This window comes from Cyphomyrmex costatus, unplaced genomic scaffold (assembly GCF_001594065.2).
Source record: "Cyphomyrmex costatus isolate MS0001 unplaced genomic scaffold, Ccosl1.0 scaffold112, whole genome shotgun sequence".
NCBI lineage: Eukaryota > Metazoa > Arthropoda > Insecta > Hymenoptera > Formicidae > Cyphomyrmex > Cyphomyrmex costatus.
The window spans coordinates 2,574,129-2,591,835 of NW_017275086.1; the positions used below are offsets into that span (position 1 = coordinate 2,574,129).

Here is a 17,707-nt window from a genome sequence, read left to right on the forward strand (position 1 = left end):
TGGAGAGGGGCTGCCAGTTGCCGCGGATCAAGCGGCCAAAGCAGCGAACTCTGATTGGCGGACGCTTCTGCGATTGATCGCCCGCGAATTTTGCGTGAATTGAAAATTACATAATATCAGATTAGATGATTAGTGTCCCTGTGCATCGATCAAATACTGTGTGCCTTCCAACAAGCGATACAGTACAACATAGTAATCATGGTATAAAGACAAGGGTATGCTCGTTTCGTGTCAGACCACTGCGCGCATTTTCTCACCATTTGATCCAATCATTTGACCACTATTATCAATGATCTTGATTCATTAGGCCAGAATGCAAAAATGTCATCTTATCACAATCAATCTTATTTAAATCTCATTATCCCATTATATGATAATTATTTCGAACTTCAATTCAAATAATTAGACATTCTACAAAATTCTATTTTATCATCAATTATATATATACATTTTCAAAATACTGATATCTACCACAATCTTTCAAATTAATTATTATAAGTCTAATAGAGTAAAAAGCCCCCGTAAGTTTCGGCTCGGCCTACGGATTTTCTTTTATCCTCTCTAAATCAAGGATAATGATTACGACTCATAACACTAGAAACGATTTCTGGCCATTTCGTCCCAGCTAGGAATTCGAGACGCGGCCACATCACCAAGATTGATTGATTGATTGACTAGAAACGATTAAAAAAATTGACGGGACAAACGCTCTGTCGGTATAATAGTTATCATCCTTGCCCGGCGTCTTGTCCAGGACGTAACACTCCAATGCGTTTATTCATAACGCTTGTTTTGACATTCATTTTTAGCATCAAAATGAGTCTCACATATGATAAAAATTAACGAATATCAAGTGTTAATTTTGTTTACGTAATCTGTTTTAACGCTAAAAATCAAGTCAAATATCAGTGTGAAAAAATTGAAAACGTACCTTTAAACCGGAAATTTCCTACTTTCAGACACTGATGATAGTTGGCGCTGTTGCCGTCGTTGACCGGTTTGGGCCGGTTGGCGTTTGTTCCATTGGTTCCATTTCTTTCCATCGTTGGCTCCGGTAAGAATGGTAAGATGTCTCTTCCTAGTTTTTCGTAACCTTATAAATGCATATATTTTTACTTTTTTAACAGTTTTTAAAATCAGAATTTTTCGCCGGTTATTCCTTTGTGTGCACAAATTTTTATAAATATATCTTTAAATTCGCGTTCTTCGAATTTTGTTTCTAATCGTTTTCTCGTGAAATTTGTAATCGCCACGTGGTTTAATTTAGGCATACGGTGGCATACGGTTAGAATGAATTTCATCAAAATAACGAACATTTGCAATCTCGAATGAAAAACTCTGTTATCTATCAATTTCACCAAAATCATCATTTCTAAAAATTTTGTATTCTCTATAAGTAGACGATATTTTGCTGTTGATAGAAAAATAACACATCTCATAATTATAGTAACTTTTTGTAGAGCATTTTTTCAGTTTTGAATTCAAACGTTTTAATTAAATTAATGAATATGTGTAATTTCACTTTCCTAGTTATATTTTTAATCATATATATTACACATTCTCTAAAATTATGCCATAAGTTTTCAAAATTCTAACATTGCAACTCTATGTTGCAATTCTATGTAACTAATTTGTTGATTTGTATCATTTTTCTACCAATGTGGTGATTTGGTCCTCTCATTTTGGCATGCCTCCAGTTTGTATCTCGCTGGAGCATGAATGCTTGTGAGAGGTAAAGAAAAGAGGTAACTTGCCTTCGGAATCCACACGATACTGTCTGGAGCCGTTTCTCTAAGTTGCCAACATTTAATTTTCACATAAATATGCTAATGCATACTTTTGTAAGTTTACTGATACACATATACTTAATTTAATCATCCTTAATTTTACAGGATTACCTCCAGAACAAATTCTGAATAAAGAAGATTACACCAATGCTTTACATACTTGTCTGAAGCAAACGATAAACGATAACACAGTCTAAAAGAAACATCTCTTTTGCAAAATAATGTCAAGCTTTACATTGGTGGACAAATGTTATGCAACATTAGTGCACAGTTGGGTCATTCAGCATATGGCCCAGATTTTGTTTGTAATTTTTGGATATTTTCCAACTTAGAAAAAATGTGAAAGCTTGAAAATTTAACACTGGCTTGAAAGTAAAAAATGTTACAAGAATGTTACTGGATTAAAAAAGCTAAAAAATCGCTTCAAACATATATCAGAAAAGAATAACGATTAATGTCTGTACATATTTATCACAAATAAAAATGTTTAAAGTTTTATGTTACGAAAAATATCAATAATGCAGACATTTAATGTAAATATAACATCTGTGCACAAAGAAAATGTTACAAATGGGAGTTATAAATATAAGTAAGTTTTCATAATTAATAAAAGTAAAATAAGATTTTTATAATATGATGATATTGGTATATGATATCACTGTGATTATACACATCTTTTAACCTCTAGGAAGAACTGATAGTTTAAATTGTTATTTTTACAATAGTAAAAATTTTAAAATAAAATTCTAATATTTATCAATTGGAAATTACAGAATACACTGTGGAAAACAATATAAAAAGCACTGTGGATAAGGAAGGATTGAACATTTAGTACTTTCCGTGAATAAAAAGTTACTCCAACTTACACAATACAAAGAAGATATCTTGAAAGATTGGATCGATTAATTTACTAAAAACTAAGTGGGTTACGTCGTAAATTACATTACTTTGTTCAATTATTTAGTGTAATGTGCTTATACTTGAGCGTCTGATAATTTTATAATACAAAGAAGATATCTTGAAAGATTGGATCGATCAATTTACTAAAAACTAAGTGGGTTACGTCGTAAAATACATTACTTTGTTCAATTATTTAGTGTAATGTGCTTATACTTGAGCGTCTGATAATTTTATAATACAACACACATGTCTGTTAGCAATGTAAAGAGAGTACATGAATTATCAAAGATAAAAATAAATATTGTCTAGAACGTACATATAATATAATTTATGTAAGTTTTATAAATTTTATAATATAAACTATATATAAAATAAATTTTGTGTTTTGATTCATATTTCTTCATCTATATAAGTTTATCTTTTACCACCTTAAAAGCAGTATATTCATAAATTATTATTTATAATTTAGATTTTTATAATCCAAATATTTTACAAATATTGTGATATATTTGTGCTTGTTCCGGTTTATCCAAACATCCGTAAAGATCGTTCAGTTTTAAACAATCAATTTTACTCATTGCTTTTCGTTGGCCAATCATGACGCCAGGTCTTTTCGGAGTTAGAGTCGGTTTTGTAGGATCTATACTGAAGAAATGACTTCCGTAATGCATTATACTGTCGTATCCGTACTCGTATCTGTAAGTCGCATTCTCGGGCGATTGTTTATTGAAATTGGATCGAAATTCTACAACAAAAAATATTGATAAAGAAATACATGTTATTTTCACATAATATATAAAATATGTAATTTTTGTGCGCAGTATAATTATACGGATTTGTATTATATTGTATAATTTTTCTAAATATGAATTTATATACCTGGAATAATATTGTCATAGTGTATATCTATATACATGTCTCTATCGGCGCGACTGTGCTCATGAAAGATACCAAGAGCGTGCATTAACTCATGTATTGCTCTTCCCTCGTTTTCCAAACAATTTGGTCCCTTTTCGTCAGGCGGTTCCAAGGAGAGTATTTGAGCTCCACCGAATTTTCCCACAAATGACCAACACCTGCGGATTAATTTCACGATGCAAAAAGAACGGATTAATCATCTCTTTCGTAACGTTTGACCTGCGCTTTTTACAATATGGGAATATTCACCCTTTGGGATACATTATCGGCCAAATCAGCAAGAAGTCTTTAGCTTTAGTATCCCATGGAACAAATTTTATGCATGTCATATAATTTATATATGTGATGGCTTTGTATATTTTGATGTAATCCACTGTATCTGAATCATATATGTTATTTTCTAAATTCTTATTTCTATTATTCTCTATTAGTTTCTGATATTAAAGAGAATATATAATGTAAAGTTATATTCTCTAAACATACCGTATAAAGCGCTAATTACATAAGGAACTGTCTTGTTTTCCCACAGTTTATCCGGAAAAACGTCCCAGCGTAAACCGATGCGCCAGTAATCGAAATACTGCATGAAAATGATATAAAACGCGTTTTATAAGATATAAAATAAAACAAAAAGCGATATGGGTGTACCTCGCTTGTCACGGCTATATCTCCCTCGAACAAACCGGGACGGACCTCTGCATCTTGCGACGATTCATAGAGCCGTAATAAGTCTTTATTTGATGTTCTAACTATAAAGGATTTTTATTCTGTAATTTGTATTTTATTATTTTAGTACGATGCATGCAGTTTCATTGCATAATTTTATTGGGAGTACAAATTAGTTCGGTCCGTTTTCCAAAAGATGATCGCCTCCAAAGACGAGTCATTTTTTCGAGATGGAATTTGAAAATTGCCTGAGAGATGGGAAAAAGTAGTAGCCGAAATGTGTTACATGAAAGCGTTAAAAGTCTGTATGATTTTCATTTATGGTGATCTATATATATTAGGTGCTTGAAAATTAATTCTTGCTTATTAATTTAAAAAGGTAATTTAAAAAGGAAAACAATAATATATTAAAAATGTTTAATATATTATTGTTTAAATTAAAAAAAAACAGAAAATTTTCCATATATCAATTAATTACAATGATATAAATAATTTGCATAAAAAAGACGTACTATTTTTTATTAAAAAAAAATGAATAGAAATTAATTTAATTTAAAATAACTCATTAATAAGTTTTGTTGCATTCTTACAATTTTATTAATACTTCGGAAAAATCTCAGAATTCGGATGTTCTTTATGATGCGTTCGTATTTACCTATGTCAGGAACAATAGGATGTATCGTGTTAACGGAAGTTTCATTTATCGGCAATGCATTTCCAAAATCGATAATCGCTATACAAAACAAGCACACAAGTGATTTCATCCTTGTGATTGATTCCTCCTTTATTTTGTATCGTACTTTTACGATACTGGAAATTCCTACGAGATGAGGTTTTTGTAATCCACCATTGTTTGCGCGGTTTTTTTTTAAAGATAGATGAGGATATTGAAGATAGGTAATGTTAGAGTAGGTTAGCATTAGCACCATAGACACAGTATAAGTAAGTACAGTAGTTTCACTTCGTGTCGGTACCTTTGATCTATGTGTCCTACAGTCAGCCATGATATAAAGCTATCATGATCGCACCCTCACGCATATACGCGCATTCCTCTATAGTATACGTGACGCTCACTATATAAAATGCGCGCATATGCCAGGAACGTAGCCAATGTATCCGATTTCTAAAACTGGAAACACAATGTGTGTTGGGCAGCTTGGGCTTAATAGGTTAACTGATTTGTGAAACTTGTATGTGTCATGTGAGTTTACCGGCTTCTATTGCTTCAATTACTTCAGTCTCGAGTTCTTAACAATGTAAGAATTTCATTCACACATGTTAATAGCCGTTTCATGAGCGTGACAAAGTCACTGTGTACTGATTAATTTCGTTAATGATTTTTTATTTATCAAAATATATACAAGTTCATGCTGGAAAGGCTACCACCATGGTGTACCACATGGCTTACACCATGGGCTACCACAAGTCTAGTCAAAATTGAATCTCTAATACAAGCATGATTTTGTATTCCATGCTAATTAAACAAATAATTGTATATGCTTCAGAATTACTATGGGCTTTTTAATACAAAAAACAGTTGAGTTATTCTCAGATCATGCAATTGCAGGCAGTGCTTGTGGATTTATAACGAGATTGCTATGTCAACCTTTGGATGTTGTAAAAATTAGGTTTCAAGTAAATCAATTTATATAGTAAAATATATATTTTAACATATCTTCTATAGTCCTGTAATTAATAAATTACTGCTTTTGCATTACAGTTGCAAGTAGAGCCAATTTCAAGGTGTCACATTAGCAAATATAAGTCTGTAACACAAGCTGTTCTGTTAATTTTAAGAGAGGAAGGACCTACTGCTTTATGGAAGGGTCATGTACCTGGACAATTAATTTCGATTACTTATGGAATGGGTCAGGTATAATCAGATATCAAATAAAATTTACTCAATGATTTAGATTGACAAATTGTAAAATTATATATAGATAAAAAACTTTTGGGCTTTTACAGTAATTAAAAATCTTATTATATGTTCTATGTTTTTTTATTCATATACTGTTTGTACATGCAGTTTTATTCCTACAATGTGTTTCTGAAAACGCTGCAACAAGTTCCAAAAATTGAAGAATGGCATCACACGATACATTTTATCGCCGGTACTGGTGCTGGCAGTGTGGCGACAATCATTTCATTTCCTTTTGACACTATGAGAACTAGATTAGTGGCTCAATCGCGTAATCATCAGGTATACAATGGAATATTACATTCTTGCAGGTAGGTAACAAGAATTTACTTTTTCCATTAATTTGTATTGCTGATTATTTTAACTCATTGTCAGCATTTTACTAATTAGCATAAGAAATTATAAAAAATTAGCTTTATAAAAACAATTTTACATTGGAGTGATATGTATATTTTATCTCTTTTTCCCAGTTCGATCCTTCGACAAGAATCACCAAGGACTTTTTTTTTCGGTTTGTTTCCAACTTTATTGCAAATTGGTCCTCACACTGGCCTGCAATTTATGTTTTACGAGCTCTTCAAAGATCTCTATAAGAGATACACCTCCAATACCAATATCAGTTTCTATAATTCTATTTTATCTGGTAGCGCTGCTGGATTTATGGCGAAAATGATTGTGTACCCTTTCGATCTCGCTAAAAAGAGAATGCAGATACAAGGTTTCCAGCATGGTCGTAAAGAATTCGGCAAATTTTTCCAATGCAACGGATTACTGGATTGCTTAAAAGTGACGGTAAAAGAAGAGGGTGCGCAAGGTCTATTCAAAGGTTTAGTGCCGAGTCAAATGAAAGCCGCTACGACTTCGGCTTTACATTTTACTATATATGAACAGGTTTTATTACTATTAAAGATGTTGCGATAATAGAAACTCAATTGAAAAGGACATATAATAATATGTAAATGTAAGATACACGTAATAATTATGGAAAAATATTGTGTAAAAAGATTGATTTATACCTCGTACTTTAAAAGACTGATTTTTAATTAATATAATTATATAATATACACTCTTAAATAAGTTATACACTTTGTACTATGTACATATATAAATCATTGAAAAATTAAATTACAAAAGTTTATCTTTGACTGAAAAATAAGTATATCACAATTATGATTATTGAGAATTTCTCACTGTATGTACATTATATAATTAAAAACAATGTTAAGAATTTACATTTGTATATTCTGCAGGCATTCCTTGGGGAGTTTCTTCCAGAACAGCTATTATATTTTTTGCTGTGATACAAGCCATTTCACTTCTAGTTTCTATGGTTGCGCTTCCGATATGAGGTAGAATCACTAAAAGAATACAAATACAGATTGATATTTATTGTGTATTTAATATCCTATACAGAATCTGATAAGGTAAATGCTCCAACAAGTGTATATCCAGTGATTGAAAAATCTATAATATATTTGTAATATTAAGATATTTATCAATAACAACAGAGAAAATAGCACATTAAGAAGTTAAATATTTTGTATCAAAATATTACAAAAACGAGTAATCTGATACAAATTATTACGAAAAAAGTTATTTATTTTAAGTGTCAGGAACAATCATATTTTCACTGATTTTCTCATCATATTTTGAGTAAGACGGTGACTTTTTTGAATTTTTTAAAATGTATTGTGTTTGTTCAAACATATATATCGTGTGTTTTATTTTAATCGCCCCAGACAAATATCTCGAAAAACATGGAAAATACGAAAAAATGTTTCAGACAAAAGTTATAAGGTTTCAAATGAGACATAAGATGGTACCATTCATGGTGTATACCATTGTATGTACCATTCATGGTACCATTTATTGACATTCATACAATTATTTAAGGTTAAATTAATGGTACTTATGTCCCCCTCAAAACCATACAATTTTTGTAACTGAAACATTTTTTCGTATCTTTCATATTTTTCGAGATATTTGCTTGGGCAATTTGTGATTAAAATGAAACATACGGTATATAGTGTTTTTTATGATCGTAAAAAAAACTGAAAATTAAATTTAAAAAATTTCAGTTCAGTTACTGATACAATTGATATAATATATATCAATAAAATTAAATGTTTTTTCTTTTTAGATTATACATTAGTATTTTTTTGATCACTCACAAAAGAAATTTCATATAAATACTAATTTTTTTTTGTAATATCATTAATTTTACTTAATAATAATATAAAATTGATCATAACTTTTTATTAGTTTAGTCAATGAGATATTTATCTTATAATATCTCTGCATTGATATACATACCACAATTATCTAACCCTAAAAGTTCATTATCCAATGGTAGCGGTTCTGGTGTTGTAACGTCTATGCCAGCTGCTGCGATTGTTTTATTCTTTAGAGCATCGATCAGTGCTTGTTGATCTACTACATCGCCACGACTACCATTCACGAATATAGCTGTTTTCTTCATTTGATTAAAAGCCCATGCATTAAACATGTATTTAGTTTGTGATGTCAATGCCACGGTTACTATAACGAAGTCACTGTTCTGGAGTAACATGGGAAAATCAACTTTTTCACCATCAAATTTATATGCTGCTTCTTTGACAGTTCTGTTAAAATACAATATTTTGGCAACATTAAAACTTTTAAGTATCTCAGCGACTCTGCAGCCAATTCTACCCAAGCCGACGATTCCTACGATTTTTCCTGCTAGTCCTGTACCACACATCCATGAAGGTGACCAAGTTGTCCATTCACCTCTGTAATAAACATGATAATATTTAGTTTTAACTGCAAGCATTATGCCATTTTATGATACATCTTTAACCCGTAACAAGAATACATTTTCTGTGATGTTATAGAAACATATGAAATTCATTAAAGCTTTTTGTTATTAATTTTAGAAGTTTAAAAATTTTTATCTACAGAAAAATTTGGACTTAGTATAAATATGATACAATAGCTAGCATAGATATTGTATCATGAATAGAACAAAATTGTAAATATAAGATTATAATCATAAAATCATAAGATTAATATTATATTTGTTCATTTTATCATACAACAAATTTTTCAAACGTGTTAATTAGTTGCACAGGACAAAGAAGTTCTTGGGTCTCTATCATATAGTCAATCAGTAAGCTTGAAAATTTGTTGTATGACAAAAATGGACACAAAAACAAAAAAAATATTAGTCTTATACTATTTACAGTTAGAAAAATGTCTCAAGGTTATCAGAATTTATTTGTTCCATATACTTGTTTACATACTTGTAAACTGCTAAATTTGCATGTACCACATTTCTCGATGTGGCTAGTAAAAGAGCTATTATCAACTCTGCAGTGCTCTCAGTCAGGACATTTGGAGTATAACCAATTTTAATATTTCTTCTTTGCAAACTACTTATGTCTAGATGATCCAAGCCCACTGACATAGATGCCACAACTTTCAACCGTGAACCTGCATGTTCTAGAACTTCATTATCTATTCTATCCGTTAGCACACAGAATACAGCGTCTACTCCTCGGATTTTGGCCAATAATTCATCACGTGGTATTGGCTCAGGTTTGTCCCATATTATAAGATGATATCTGTAAATGATAAAACAAGTATTAAACTTATAATAAAGTAACGACATATCTACATTAAATTTAATTATAAACACGTATTTTGTACATGAAATAAGTATTTATATTATTGATCTTGTTACATTTGTCTTTGTCATAACGTAAAGTTAAACTAGTATAAAATTATAAAGAAATTGAGCAGACATGTCATATTAACAGAGAAGCAAAAGAAAAATAAAATGACAATAATTTAAATATTTTAAATGCAAGTTTCACCGTTTACGCAGCAAATTTAAGCCTGCAGCAGGTATATCTGGTCGTGTAATTAGAATTTTCGATTTACTCATTTTGACATTCGAATCATTCGATATCAGAACTTTTGAATAATCACAGATTGTCCAACCGATTCTCTTTGTACGAAGGATTCTCTCGCTTTGACTGATGAAACGAACAGCATTCGCGAATACCATTATTTATCAGCTTTTATGACATGCCGGAGTTGAACGAATAGTCGCATGATACGTCGATAAATTAATCCCCACTAACTCTACATATTGTAATTTTCAAAATTTTCTAGAAATGTAGAAATGGCTAACGGATTAAATGAAAGAGATACGAAGATACGATGCAATACTTTGACTATAAGTCAAAGATGCAATGCAATATCGAGTTGGCATTTGGCGAACACGCATGAAAAATTAATTGCGTACGTCTGTTGCGATATTTGCGATTAATAATAGAATTTATGCTTTCGCACGATTTGAGATAACAGAGCAAGATAAATGTGTAATATAAAATATATATTCTTTCACTTCCAAATTCTTTTCGTAATTTTATACATTCATGAATTTTATGCTTAGAAATTTGTTCCGAAAGGAAAAATTCTACAGTTGCGTAATAGGCCTTCTACAATAAGCCATTATCTAAGTTTTAAGTATTAAGTCATAGAAATTGACCACTCACAGTCGATTATTCTTCTCACATTCGATTGTGATTGGTAAATTGCTTATGATTTAGGCCCGGTTGCACCAATACTTTTTGATTTTAAGCGAGACTTAAAACTCTATCTATCTCATTTTAAAGCCGAAAGGGAGACAGAGACAGAGACAGTTTAAGTTTCGCTTAAAATCGAAATCACGTTGGTGCAATCAGGCCTTAACACTTAAAACTTAAGTATTGGCTTATTGTAGAAGGCCCATAAGCGTAGTTTATAAATGGTGTAGTTGTAAGAATTAACCAATCACAGTCAATTACGAAGAAAATGTTCGACTGTGATTAGTCAATTCTTACAACTACAGCCACTTACAACTATGTTTACGCAATTGTACAATGGACTTAAGGCTGGGTCCCCTCGCTTTAAAATTCCCTAAGTCGTAAAGTCGTAAGAAATTGATCAATCAAAGTCGATTATATTTCTCGCATTCTACTATGATTGGTAATTTTGTACGGCTTTACGGGTTATTATAACTCTTTGCTTATTCTCTGCTTCAATTATAAGAACAAATTATTTTTTTCTTATAAAATTTAAAATATTTAAATATTTTAAATTATAGCAGAGAATAGTGATTCAAAATACATGAAAGCGGATTTATATTTTTTGCTATGTGATGCCTGATTCTTCTTTTTTTTTTTAAGCTTTTAGATCTAATCTATGACTTCTAATTTCGAATTTGAAGGATTCTTGATTTTAGTGCTATATGCATATCTCATAGAAATTGGGATTAACATAAATGTGTTAATTAAGTTAATAAATACATTTATGCAAAAAAATCACATAAAAGCAACAAAGAACTTGATAAAGTGTATGTAAAAAAAAAACAAATTTTATCTATACAATTTTTGTTTTAATATAAAAGGCTAATATTACGATCTGATAACATTGCTTAAATTAATAAATATAAACGGCTTTATTAATATTGTAATATTATTTTTGTAAAAATAATACTTCATTCGTGTATTACAAAATACAACACAATATATATTATATTTATATAGACAATATTAAATAGAGATTCTAAATGAAACAATCTACTGCCATGTGTCAATATACAAATGCCTCACTATCTTCTAAATGATCGGATTGCTTTGTGTCTTCTTGGTTGCTCATAGTAGCCTTGACCGTATTTTTCATCAGCATTGCCACCGTCATGGGACCTACACCGCCGGGAACTGGAGTGATATATCCAGCAACCTCCTTCACGCCGTCGTAATCTACGTCTCCCACCAGACGATACTTGCCGTCTGCCGTCTTCACCCTGGTGATACCCACATCGATTATGCAAGCGCCTGGTTTTATCATCTCTTTAGTAATCAAGCCGGGAACCCCGGCCGCGACTACAACCAGATCCGCCAGTTTCGTATACTTTTCTAACTCCGTGTGAGGTGTGTGACGATGGCAGATTGTCGTTGTCATATCCATCGCACCCGTTTCGCCTGCAGAAAGTGGAAAGTACAATTAGTTTGGAAAATTAAAGGTAAAAATATTAAAAAGTTCAGCAAAATTCAAGTAAATAGTTATGTATTAACATTAAAAGTACTGGCATTTTTTTATTCATTAAAAGGATCGACAGCAAATAAATTACTATGAAAATAAAAAAATCATGATAAACCAAACATTTCATCAATCTAAAAGATAAAAAAAATTATTGATAAGTCAAAACATTTCAGAATATTTTATTTTTTACATAAAAAATATAATATTAATATAATAAATATAATCTAAAAAATACAAACGGTCAAATAATGATCGTTCAATACTTCCATTTAACACTTTTAATGAGTTTTCTCATTAAAAGAAGAAAATGAATTGACGAAGAAGCTGCAAACTGATAGAAATAAAAAAAAAATGAATTAAATTAAACATCTCAAGAGAGATAGGCAGTCTGACATTACGAAATTAAACAATTGCGAGAATTTAGATAATGTTGCAAATAGTGATATGATTTAAAAGTCTGTGACGTCAAAATTTGTTATCTCGATACTTTAGTATAAAACTATATTTTATTATCAAATTGGTTGGTCAATCACCTTTGCCATCTGCGTGAAGTAATAGCGCGATAGGCAGTCCAACATGTTTTGATCTACCCACAACTACGGCGTTCTTTCCAAAAGTTTCGATTTTGCTTCTAAGTACTAATTCCTTAACAGCTAAGGCGGTAGCTGGTGCAATACTGTTATTGTCCAGTGTCAGATTACCAAGGTTCTCCAAGTGAAAGCCGTCCACGTCCTTTTTAGGAATTATCGCTTGACATACTTCTCTCTCATTTATGCCTTTCGGCAGTGGCAATTGTACCAGAACACCATCAACAGATGGATCTCTGTTAAGACTGTCAATTTCCTTAAGAAGATCTGCTTGCGTTATATTTTCTCCCAAATGAATGGTGTAACTCTCAATTCCTGGCAATTGATAAAGGAGATTAGCAATACGAATTCTAAGCAATGCGAAAATTATCTGTTTGTTGAGAGTAAACATAAAATTACCTATCGACTTTGCTGCTTTCATTTTTCTACCAATGTACGCTTTACTGGATGGATGATTTCCTACTAATATCGCCACTAACTTTGGCCTTTTCTTCCCAGCATTTATACAAGTATCTATAACCACCTTTAATTCCTCTTGAATTTGTTCTGCTATTTTCGTCCCGTCTATGATTACAGCTTCTTGCCTGCAAACGATAGGATTTGTAATTTAAAGATAGCGGAAAATCATGATTTTTAAAAAATATTATATTTAATATTTTTTATTATTACTATATAAAATTAGTAAAATTAAGTATATCAGCAAAAAAATTTCATAGAAATTGAAGATAAAAATAAAACTACTTTTTTACTTTTTGTTGTTTTCATTTTTCTATTTTTAATGTGTATTATTATTATTTGATATTTCTAAATTTCATATATATAAGTATTTGTTATATATATATATATATATAACAATATGTATCTTCCATATTATATTCATTTACTACAATGATATAAAAAAATAATCAATATTTTCTAGAAAATAAGAGTTTAAATTAAATTAATTAAGTTTTTAATCATTACACATTTTGTAATAATAATTTTGAAATGTAATGGTGTAATAATTGATTATAAAAAGTAATAAAAAATATGCTCTTTAAAATATATTGTTTCTTATTTTTTTAAAACATGTTTTTTTCCTTTTTTTACAATTTTATTTTTCTTTTGTGGTTTATTTTTGTTTCTTGTAAGAAATTAAAAATATATGGCAAGTAGCAAGTGAACGATATACATTATGATGTATTACAATTTGTTACACATTCTTTGCCTTGCAAATTAAAATAGATGCCCACGTGGACGTAAGTCTCTGACGGAAGAACATTAGTTCCATACTCACCGGACTTTTGACAAATGTAGCTTTCTCCCAAACTTCTGTGAGACGACAGAGAAGACACTCCTCCAGGAGAACATTGTTGCTGTTGCTTTGTAGAATTTGCACGCTGATCTGAGGTCGATGTTCTACCGCATGCTGCCACGAGATTTCGAATCCCGGCGAGGCGACGAGGAATCCCTATTCCCTCGCTGCAGGGGGCTTGTGTAATCCCCGACAACGCGAGGGGGGCTCGTACGATAGCGGGCCACGTCCGAACAAACAGCTGACGTAGTTTGCGATAACCGCTAGTTCGCAGGGGGTCGATAGTATTTGCAGTTGTGAAATCGATCGGTTGTCAAGCGAGACCCCGAGTGAAAGGCGAGAACTATTAGATCTGCTAGAGCCGTTTAACCAGTTCCGCCTTCTACAGGATAGATCCTGTAGAAAAACCGGAGCTGGTCGGATTCCGTAAGATCCGCGGAGCTCATGCTCGCGAATGAGCTCATTGAACGGAACGTTATGCGTATTACATCACTCTCTGTGACAAGATAGTATAAAATAAAAGCCAGACTTTTCCAAGTAAATTTTCGTTGTTCTCAAGTAAGTTTGGTTATAGATATGAGATAATTGGAAAGTACAGACGTTACGACTGTTGGATATACAAGACGTGAATTTCTCGACTGTCGATATAAATATCTAGGTTATACTTTATATTATAGGATTGTGTAAATTTAATACAAACGATAACAAGTAAAACATAATCTATATTCAGAACGCGTTTTAATTTTTATCGATAAAAGCGCGCTTTAATCTCTTAACATTCTATAGTAATGCGTCATTTAAATACAATAAAAATAGGTGGGATCTTAATAATTGTTTATGTTCTATATATATGTATATATATATATATATATTAATAGAGAAATATAATATTTGATATATTATATAGTACTACTTGTATTTTGTGTAATTATTTCTATGAATGAAGAAAATGACAAGTCAATGTTATCGGCAGAGCGGCAAATTTGAATAATTTCAAATGACAAAAAAGATGGCTCCACGAATTCATTGATTCGTGCATTAGTCGACTGTATCGAGTGTAAGCATACAAATATAATAAAATAATGAATTATTTATTTGCTTTTTTTATCTTTGATTCTTATTGAAATAAGAATAATCGTATTAGTGTGCACGAATATGCCATTCTACATATCATACACGAAATTAATTTTTATGTATGAACGATAATCTTGTCGTAAATATATAATATTATACATTTAAATATTAATTTTAAATATTATACAGGGTGTCCCATTTTAATCTATCGGTCGAAATATCTCCTAAAATACGCCAGCTATAAAAAAATGTTTCAAATAAAAATGGAATGGTGTCGAGGGGGACACGTTTTAGTCACATTGTTTTTTTTCTAAGTGGAGGCGCTAAAAAGATATGAAGGTCACCTCCACTTTTTTAAATGGAATTATGTAATTTTTTTTAGATAACGTGATTCCTCTAACTATTTTGCATATAAAAGTATTAAGGTAGAGATACCAAAAAACTAATAGTTTTCGAGATATTTTACACTTTATTTTGGTACATTTTGACACAAAATTTTAAATAACTCCTAAACTGTTGACTTTTTGATTATCGTACCTTAATACTTTTGTGAACAGAATAATGAGATAAATCAAATGGTATAAAGAAAACACATAGTCGCGTATTTAAAAAATTATCCATTTTGCATACATATTTTTTTTAAAGCAACTATGTGTTTTGTTTATACCAATTGATTTATCTTATTATTCTATTCACAAAAGTATTAAGGTACAATAATCAAAAAGTCAACAGTTTACGAGTTATTTAACATTTTGTGTCAAAATGTACCAAAATAAAGTGTAAAATATCTCGAAAACTATTGGTTTTTTGGTATCTCTACCTTAATACTTTTATATGCAAAATAGTTAGAGGAATCACGTTATCTAAAAAAAATTACATAATTCCATTTAAAAAAGTGGAGGTGACCTTCATATCTTTTTAGCGCCTCCACTTAGAAAAAAAACAATGTGACTAAAACGTGTCCCCCTCGACACCATTCCATTTTTATTTGAAACATTTTTTTATAGCTGGCGTATTTTAGGAGATATTTCGACCGATAGATTAAAATGGGACACCCTGTATATATTCATTATAAAATTAATTTTGCTAACAATTTATTTATACGCTTATACGACATTCTTCTTTTTTGGTAAATCGTTATAGAAATATCCATGCATATCCAATATTTAAAATATTAATTAAATTCCTTTCTTTTAATTTTTATTTGCTGTTCTTTGAAATGAAATATTTTTGCAAGATTTTTAGAATTATTAATGTTACAATATATTTCGATCTTTCGTGTAATAATGTTGAAGTAAAAATATGATCAACTTATAATAATTAAGCTGAATACAAAAAACAACTTTACAACTGTTGTAAAATTCTTTAATATAATTGACTTACACATTTAGATCCAGTAAGATATTAAGAATAAAATTGTGATCGTATTACAGAATTTTGTAACAATTGCAAAGTTGCTTTTTCTGCTCAACGTAATCAATTATTAATTGTTTGACGCAAAAACAATTATTACCTGTTTTTCCAATAATTCGATGACACTGTTGTCGATCGTTGCGTGTAATGTGAAACTTGCAGTTCACGCATTAAGAAAATACATTTCTGTGGAATGAGATAATACGCTGAAGCGATTATGTAAAATTATTGGCAACTTTTGGGATCCGGAAAAGAGACGCGCCCCTCGGTGACGAAGCGTACCTATATAATATTACGTTGGAACTGTATTAAGAGCATGAAATATGACTGAGCGTACCGGCGTGCCGACCGTATTATTACTCCGATCCATCGTATCATAACTATTATAACGTGGCCTGCATAGTAAATATTAAACACCGAGTCTGGCCCGAGCATACGCTCGCGTATCGCAAAACTTGACGTAATCTAGATTAAAGAAACGGAAAACGTTTATTATTTTTTTGTTTATAAAAGAAAATGCAAATCTGGAAAATTTAACACATAATAACGTAATTTAATATTTCATTAATAAATAAAAAAACTTTATCAAGAATGTATGCAGTAAATTTTAATTTATAATATTTTATATATTTTATGTAACATTGAAAATGACCCGATCGGAGTCGAAACGTTTGTTTTAGATATGTTTATATGATTGTTTGAATTAAACTTGTTTGTTAAATTACTTGGCTCTTTGCCCTCTTTATATTTATACTATTTTATACATATAGAGAGCCTTATAATTACTTTTATTTTATTAATAAATATTTTACTATTTATTGAAGTTGTGTATTTATTTACTTATTATTTATTTAAAATAACGAAATGTTTTATTATTAAATTTAATTCATTATCTATTAAAGTTATATATTTATTTAATCATTATTTATTAAAAACAATTTAATATTTTGTCATTTAAAATAATAAAATCTGTTACTCTAACAGGTGTACTACTCCATTATTATTATAAGGCGATAAATCAGTGAAGCGCCGCGTGGTGTCTTCGTTGTAATTTCGTAACAATGCATTGTCATCACTT

General features: G+C 30.5%; 4 protein-coding genes across 5 annotated transcripts; 1 reads left to right on the forward strand and 3 right to left on the reverse strand.

Moving 5' to 3' along the window:
- Positions 1 to 866: 866 nt before the first annotated feature.
- LOC108776551 (high choriolytic enzyme 1) lies at positions 867 to 5,072 on the reverse strand. The gene is made up of 8 exons (XM_018543206.1): positions 4,927 to 5,072; positions 4,254 to 4,354; positions 4,089 to 4,185; positions 3,855 to 3,984; positions 3,567 to 3,763; positions 3,181 to 3,432; positions 932 to 1,093; positions 867 to 886 (listed from the first exon to the last, which is right to left on the reverse strand). Exons 1-8 carry the CDS (start codon positions 5,033 to 5,035, stop codon positions 867 to 869), a joined length of 1,068 nt encoding a protein of 355 aa, XP_018398708.1. The 5' UTR covers positions 5,036 to 5,072.
- Positions 5,073 to 5,782: 710 nt separating this feature from the next.
- Positions 5,783 to 7,156, forward strand: LOC108777052 (mitochondrial thiamine pyrophosphate carrier). Its single transcript, XM_018543848.1, has 4 exons — positions 5,783 to 5,906; positions 5,992 to 6,144; positions 6,298 to 6,500; positions 6,660 to 7,156. Exons 1-4 carry the CDS (start codon positions 5,784 to 5,786, stop codon positions 7,108 to 7,110), a joined length of 930 nt encoding a protein of 309 aa, XP_018399350.1. The 5' UTR covers position 5,783; the 3' UTR covers positions 7,111 to 7,156.
- LOC108777029 (glyoxylate reductase/hydroxypyruvate reductase) lies at positions 6,790 to 10,442 on the reverse strand. The gene is made up of 5 exons (XM_018543816.1): positions 10,044 to 10,442; positions 9,471 to 9,791; positions 8,503 to 8,960; positions 7,423 to 7,547; positions 6,790 to 6,883 (listed from the first exon to the last, which is right to left on the reverse strand). The coding sequence occupies exons 1-5, from the start codon at positions 10,235 to 10,237 to the stop codon at positions 6,848 to 6,850; spliced, it is 1,134 nt and encodes a 377-aa protein (XP_018399318.1). The 5' UTR covers positions 10,238 to 10,442; the 3' UTR covers positions 6,790 to 6,847.
- A 1,326-nt stretch (positions 10,443 to 11,768) lies between these two features.
- On the reverse strand, positions 11,769 to 14,610 carry LOC108777038 (NAD-dependent methylenetetrahydrofolate dehydrogenase). 2 transcript variants are annotated; one of them, XM_018543837.1, is made up of 4 exons: positions 14,125 to 14,610; positions 13,248 to 13,432; positions 12,795 to 13,163; positions 11,769 to 12,200 (listed from the first exon to the last, which is right to left on the reverse strand). In XM_018543837.1, exons 1-4 carry the CDS (start codon positions 14,196 to 14,198, stop codon positions 11,809 to 11,811), a joined length of 1,020 nt encoding a protein of 339 aa, XP_018399339.1. In that variant the 5' UTR covers positions 14,199 to 14,610; the 3' UTR covers positions 11,769 to 11,808. The 2 variants fall into 2 exon arrangements, with proteins under 2 accessions (XP_018399339.1, XP_018399330.1); XM_018543828.1 differs by having other exon boundaries at positions 12,795 to 13,432.
- Positions 14,611 to 17,707: the final 3,097 nt, after the last annotated feature.

Bases quoted from the DNA above. Each gene is read 5' to 3' on its own strand.
- LOC108776551 (XM_018543206.1), bottom strand. From the start codon at position 5,035: ATGAAATCACTTGTGTGCTTGTTTTGTATAGCGATTATCGATTTTGGA. The intron at 4,186-4,253 runs GTACACCCATAT...ATTTTCATGCAG, and splicing joins ATATAGCCGTGACAAGCGAG to TATTTCGATTACTGGCGCAT. The intron at 3,985-4,088 runs GTATGTTTAGAG...TATATGATTCAG, and splicing joins TGTAATTAGCGCTTTATACG to ATACAGTGGATTACATCAAA.
- LOC108777052 (XM_018543848.1), top strand. From the start codon at position 5,784: ATGGGCTTTTTAATACAAAAAACAGTTGAGTTATTCTCAGATCATGCA. The intron at 6,145-6,297 runs GTATAATCAGAT...TTGTACATGCAG, and splicing joins TTACTTATGGAATGGGTCAG to TTTTATTCCTACAATGTGTT. The intron at 6,501-6,659 runs GTAGGTAACAAG...TCTTTTTCCCAG, and splicing joins GGAATATTACATTCTTGCAG to TTCGATCCTTCGACAAGAAT.
- LOC108777029 (XM_018543816.1), bottom strand. From the start codon at position 10,237: ATGGTATTCGCGAATGCTGTTCGTTTCATCAGTCAAAGCGAGAGAATC. The intron at 9,792-10,043 runs GTGAAACTTGCA...TATCATTTACAG, and splicing joins TTAAATTTGCTGCGTAAACG to ATATCATCTTATAATATGGG. The intron at 8,961-9,470 runs GTATGTAAACAA...TGTTTATTACAG, and splicing joins GCAAATTTAGCAGTTTACAA to AGGTGAATGGACAACTTGGT.
- LOC108777038 (XM_018543828.1), bottom strand. From the start codon at position 14,198: ATGTTCTCCTGGAGGAGTGTCTTCTCTGTCGTCTCACAGAAGTTTGGG. The intron at 13,433-14,124 runs GTGAGTATGGAA...TATCGTTTGCAG, and splicing joins CTACATTTGTCAAAAGTCCG to GCAAGAAGCTGTAATCATAG. The intron at 12,201-12,794 runs GTGATTGACCAA...CACTTTCTGCAG, and splicing joins ACTTCACGCAGATGGCAAAG to GCGAAACGGGTGCGATGGAT.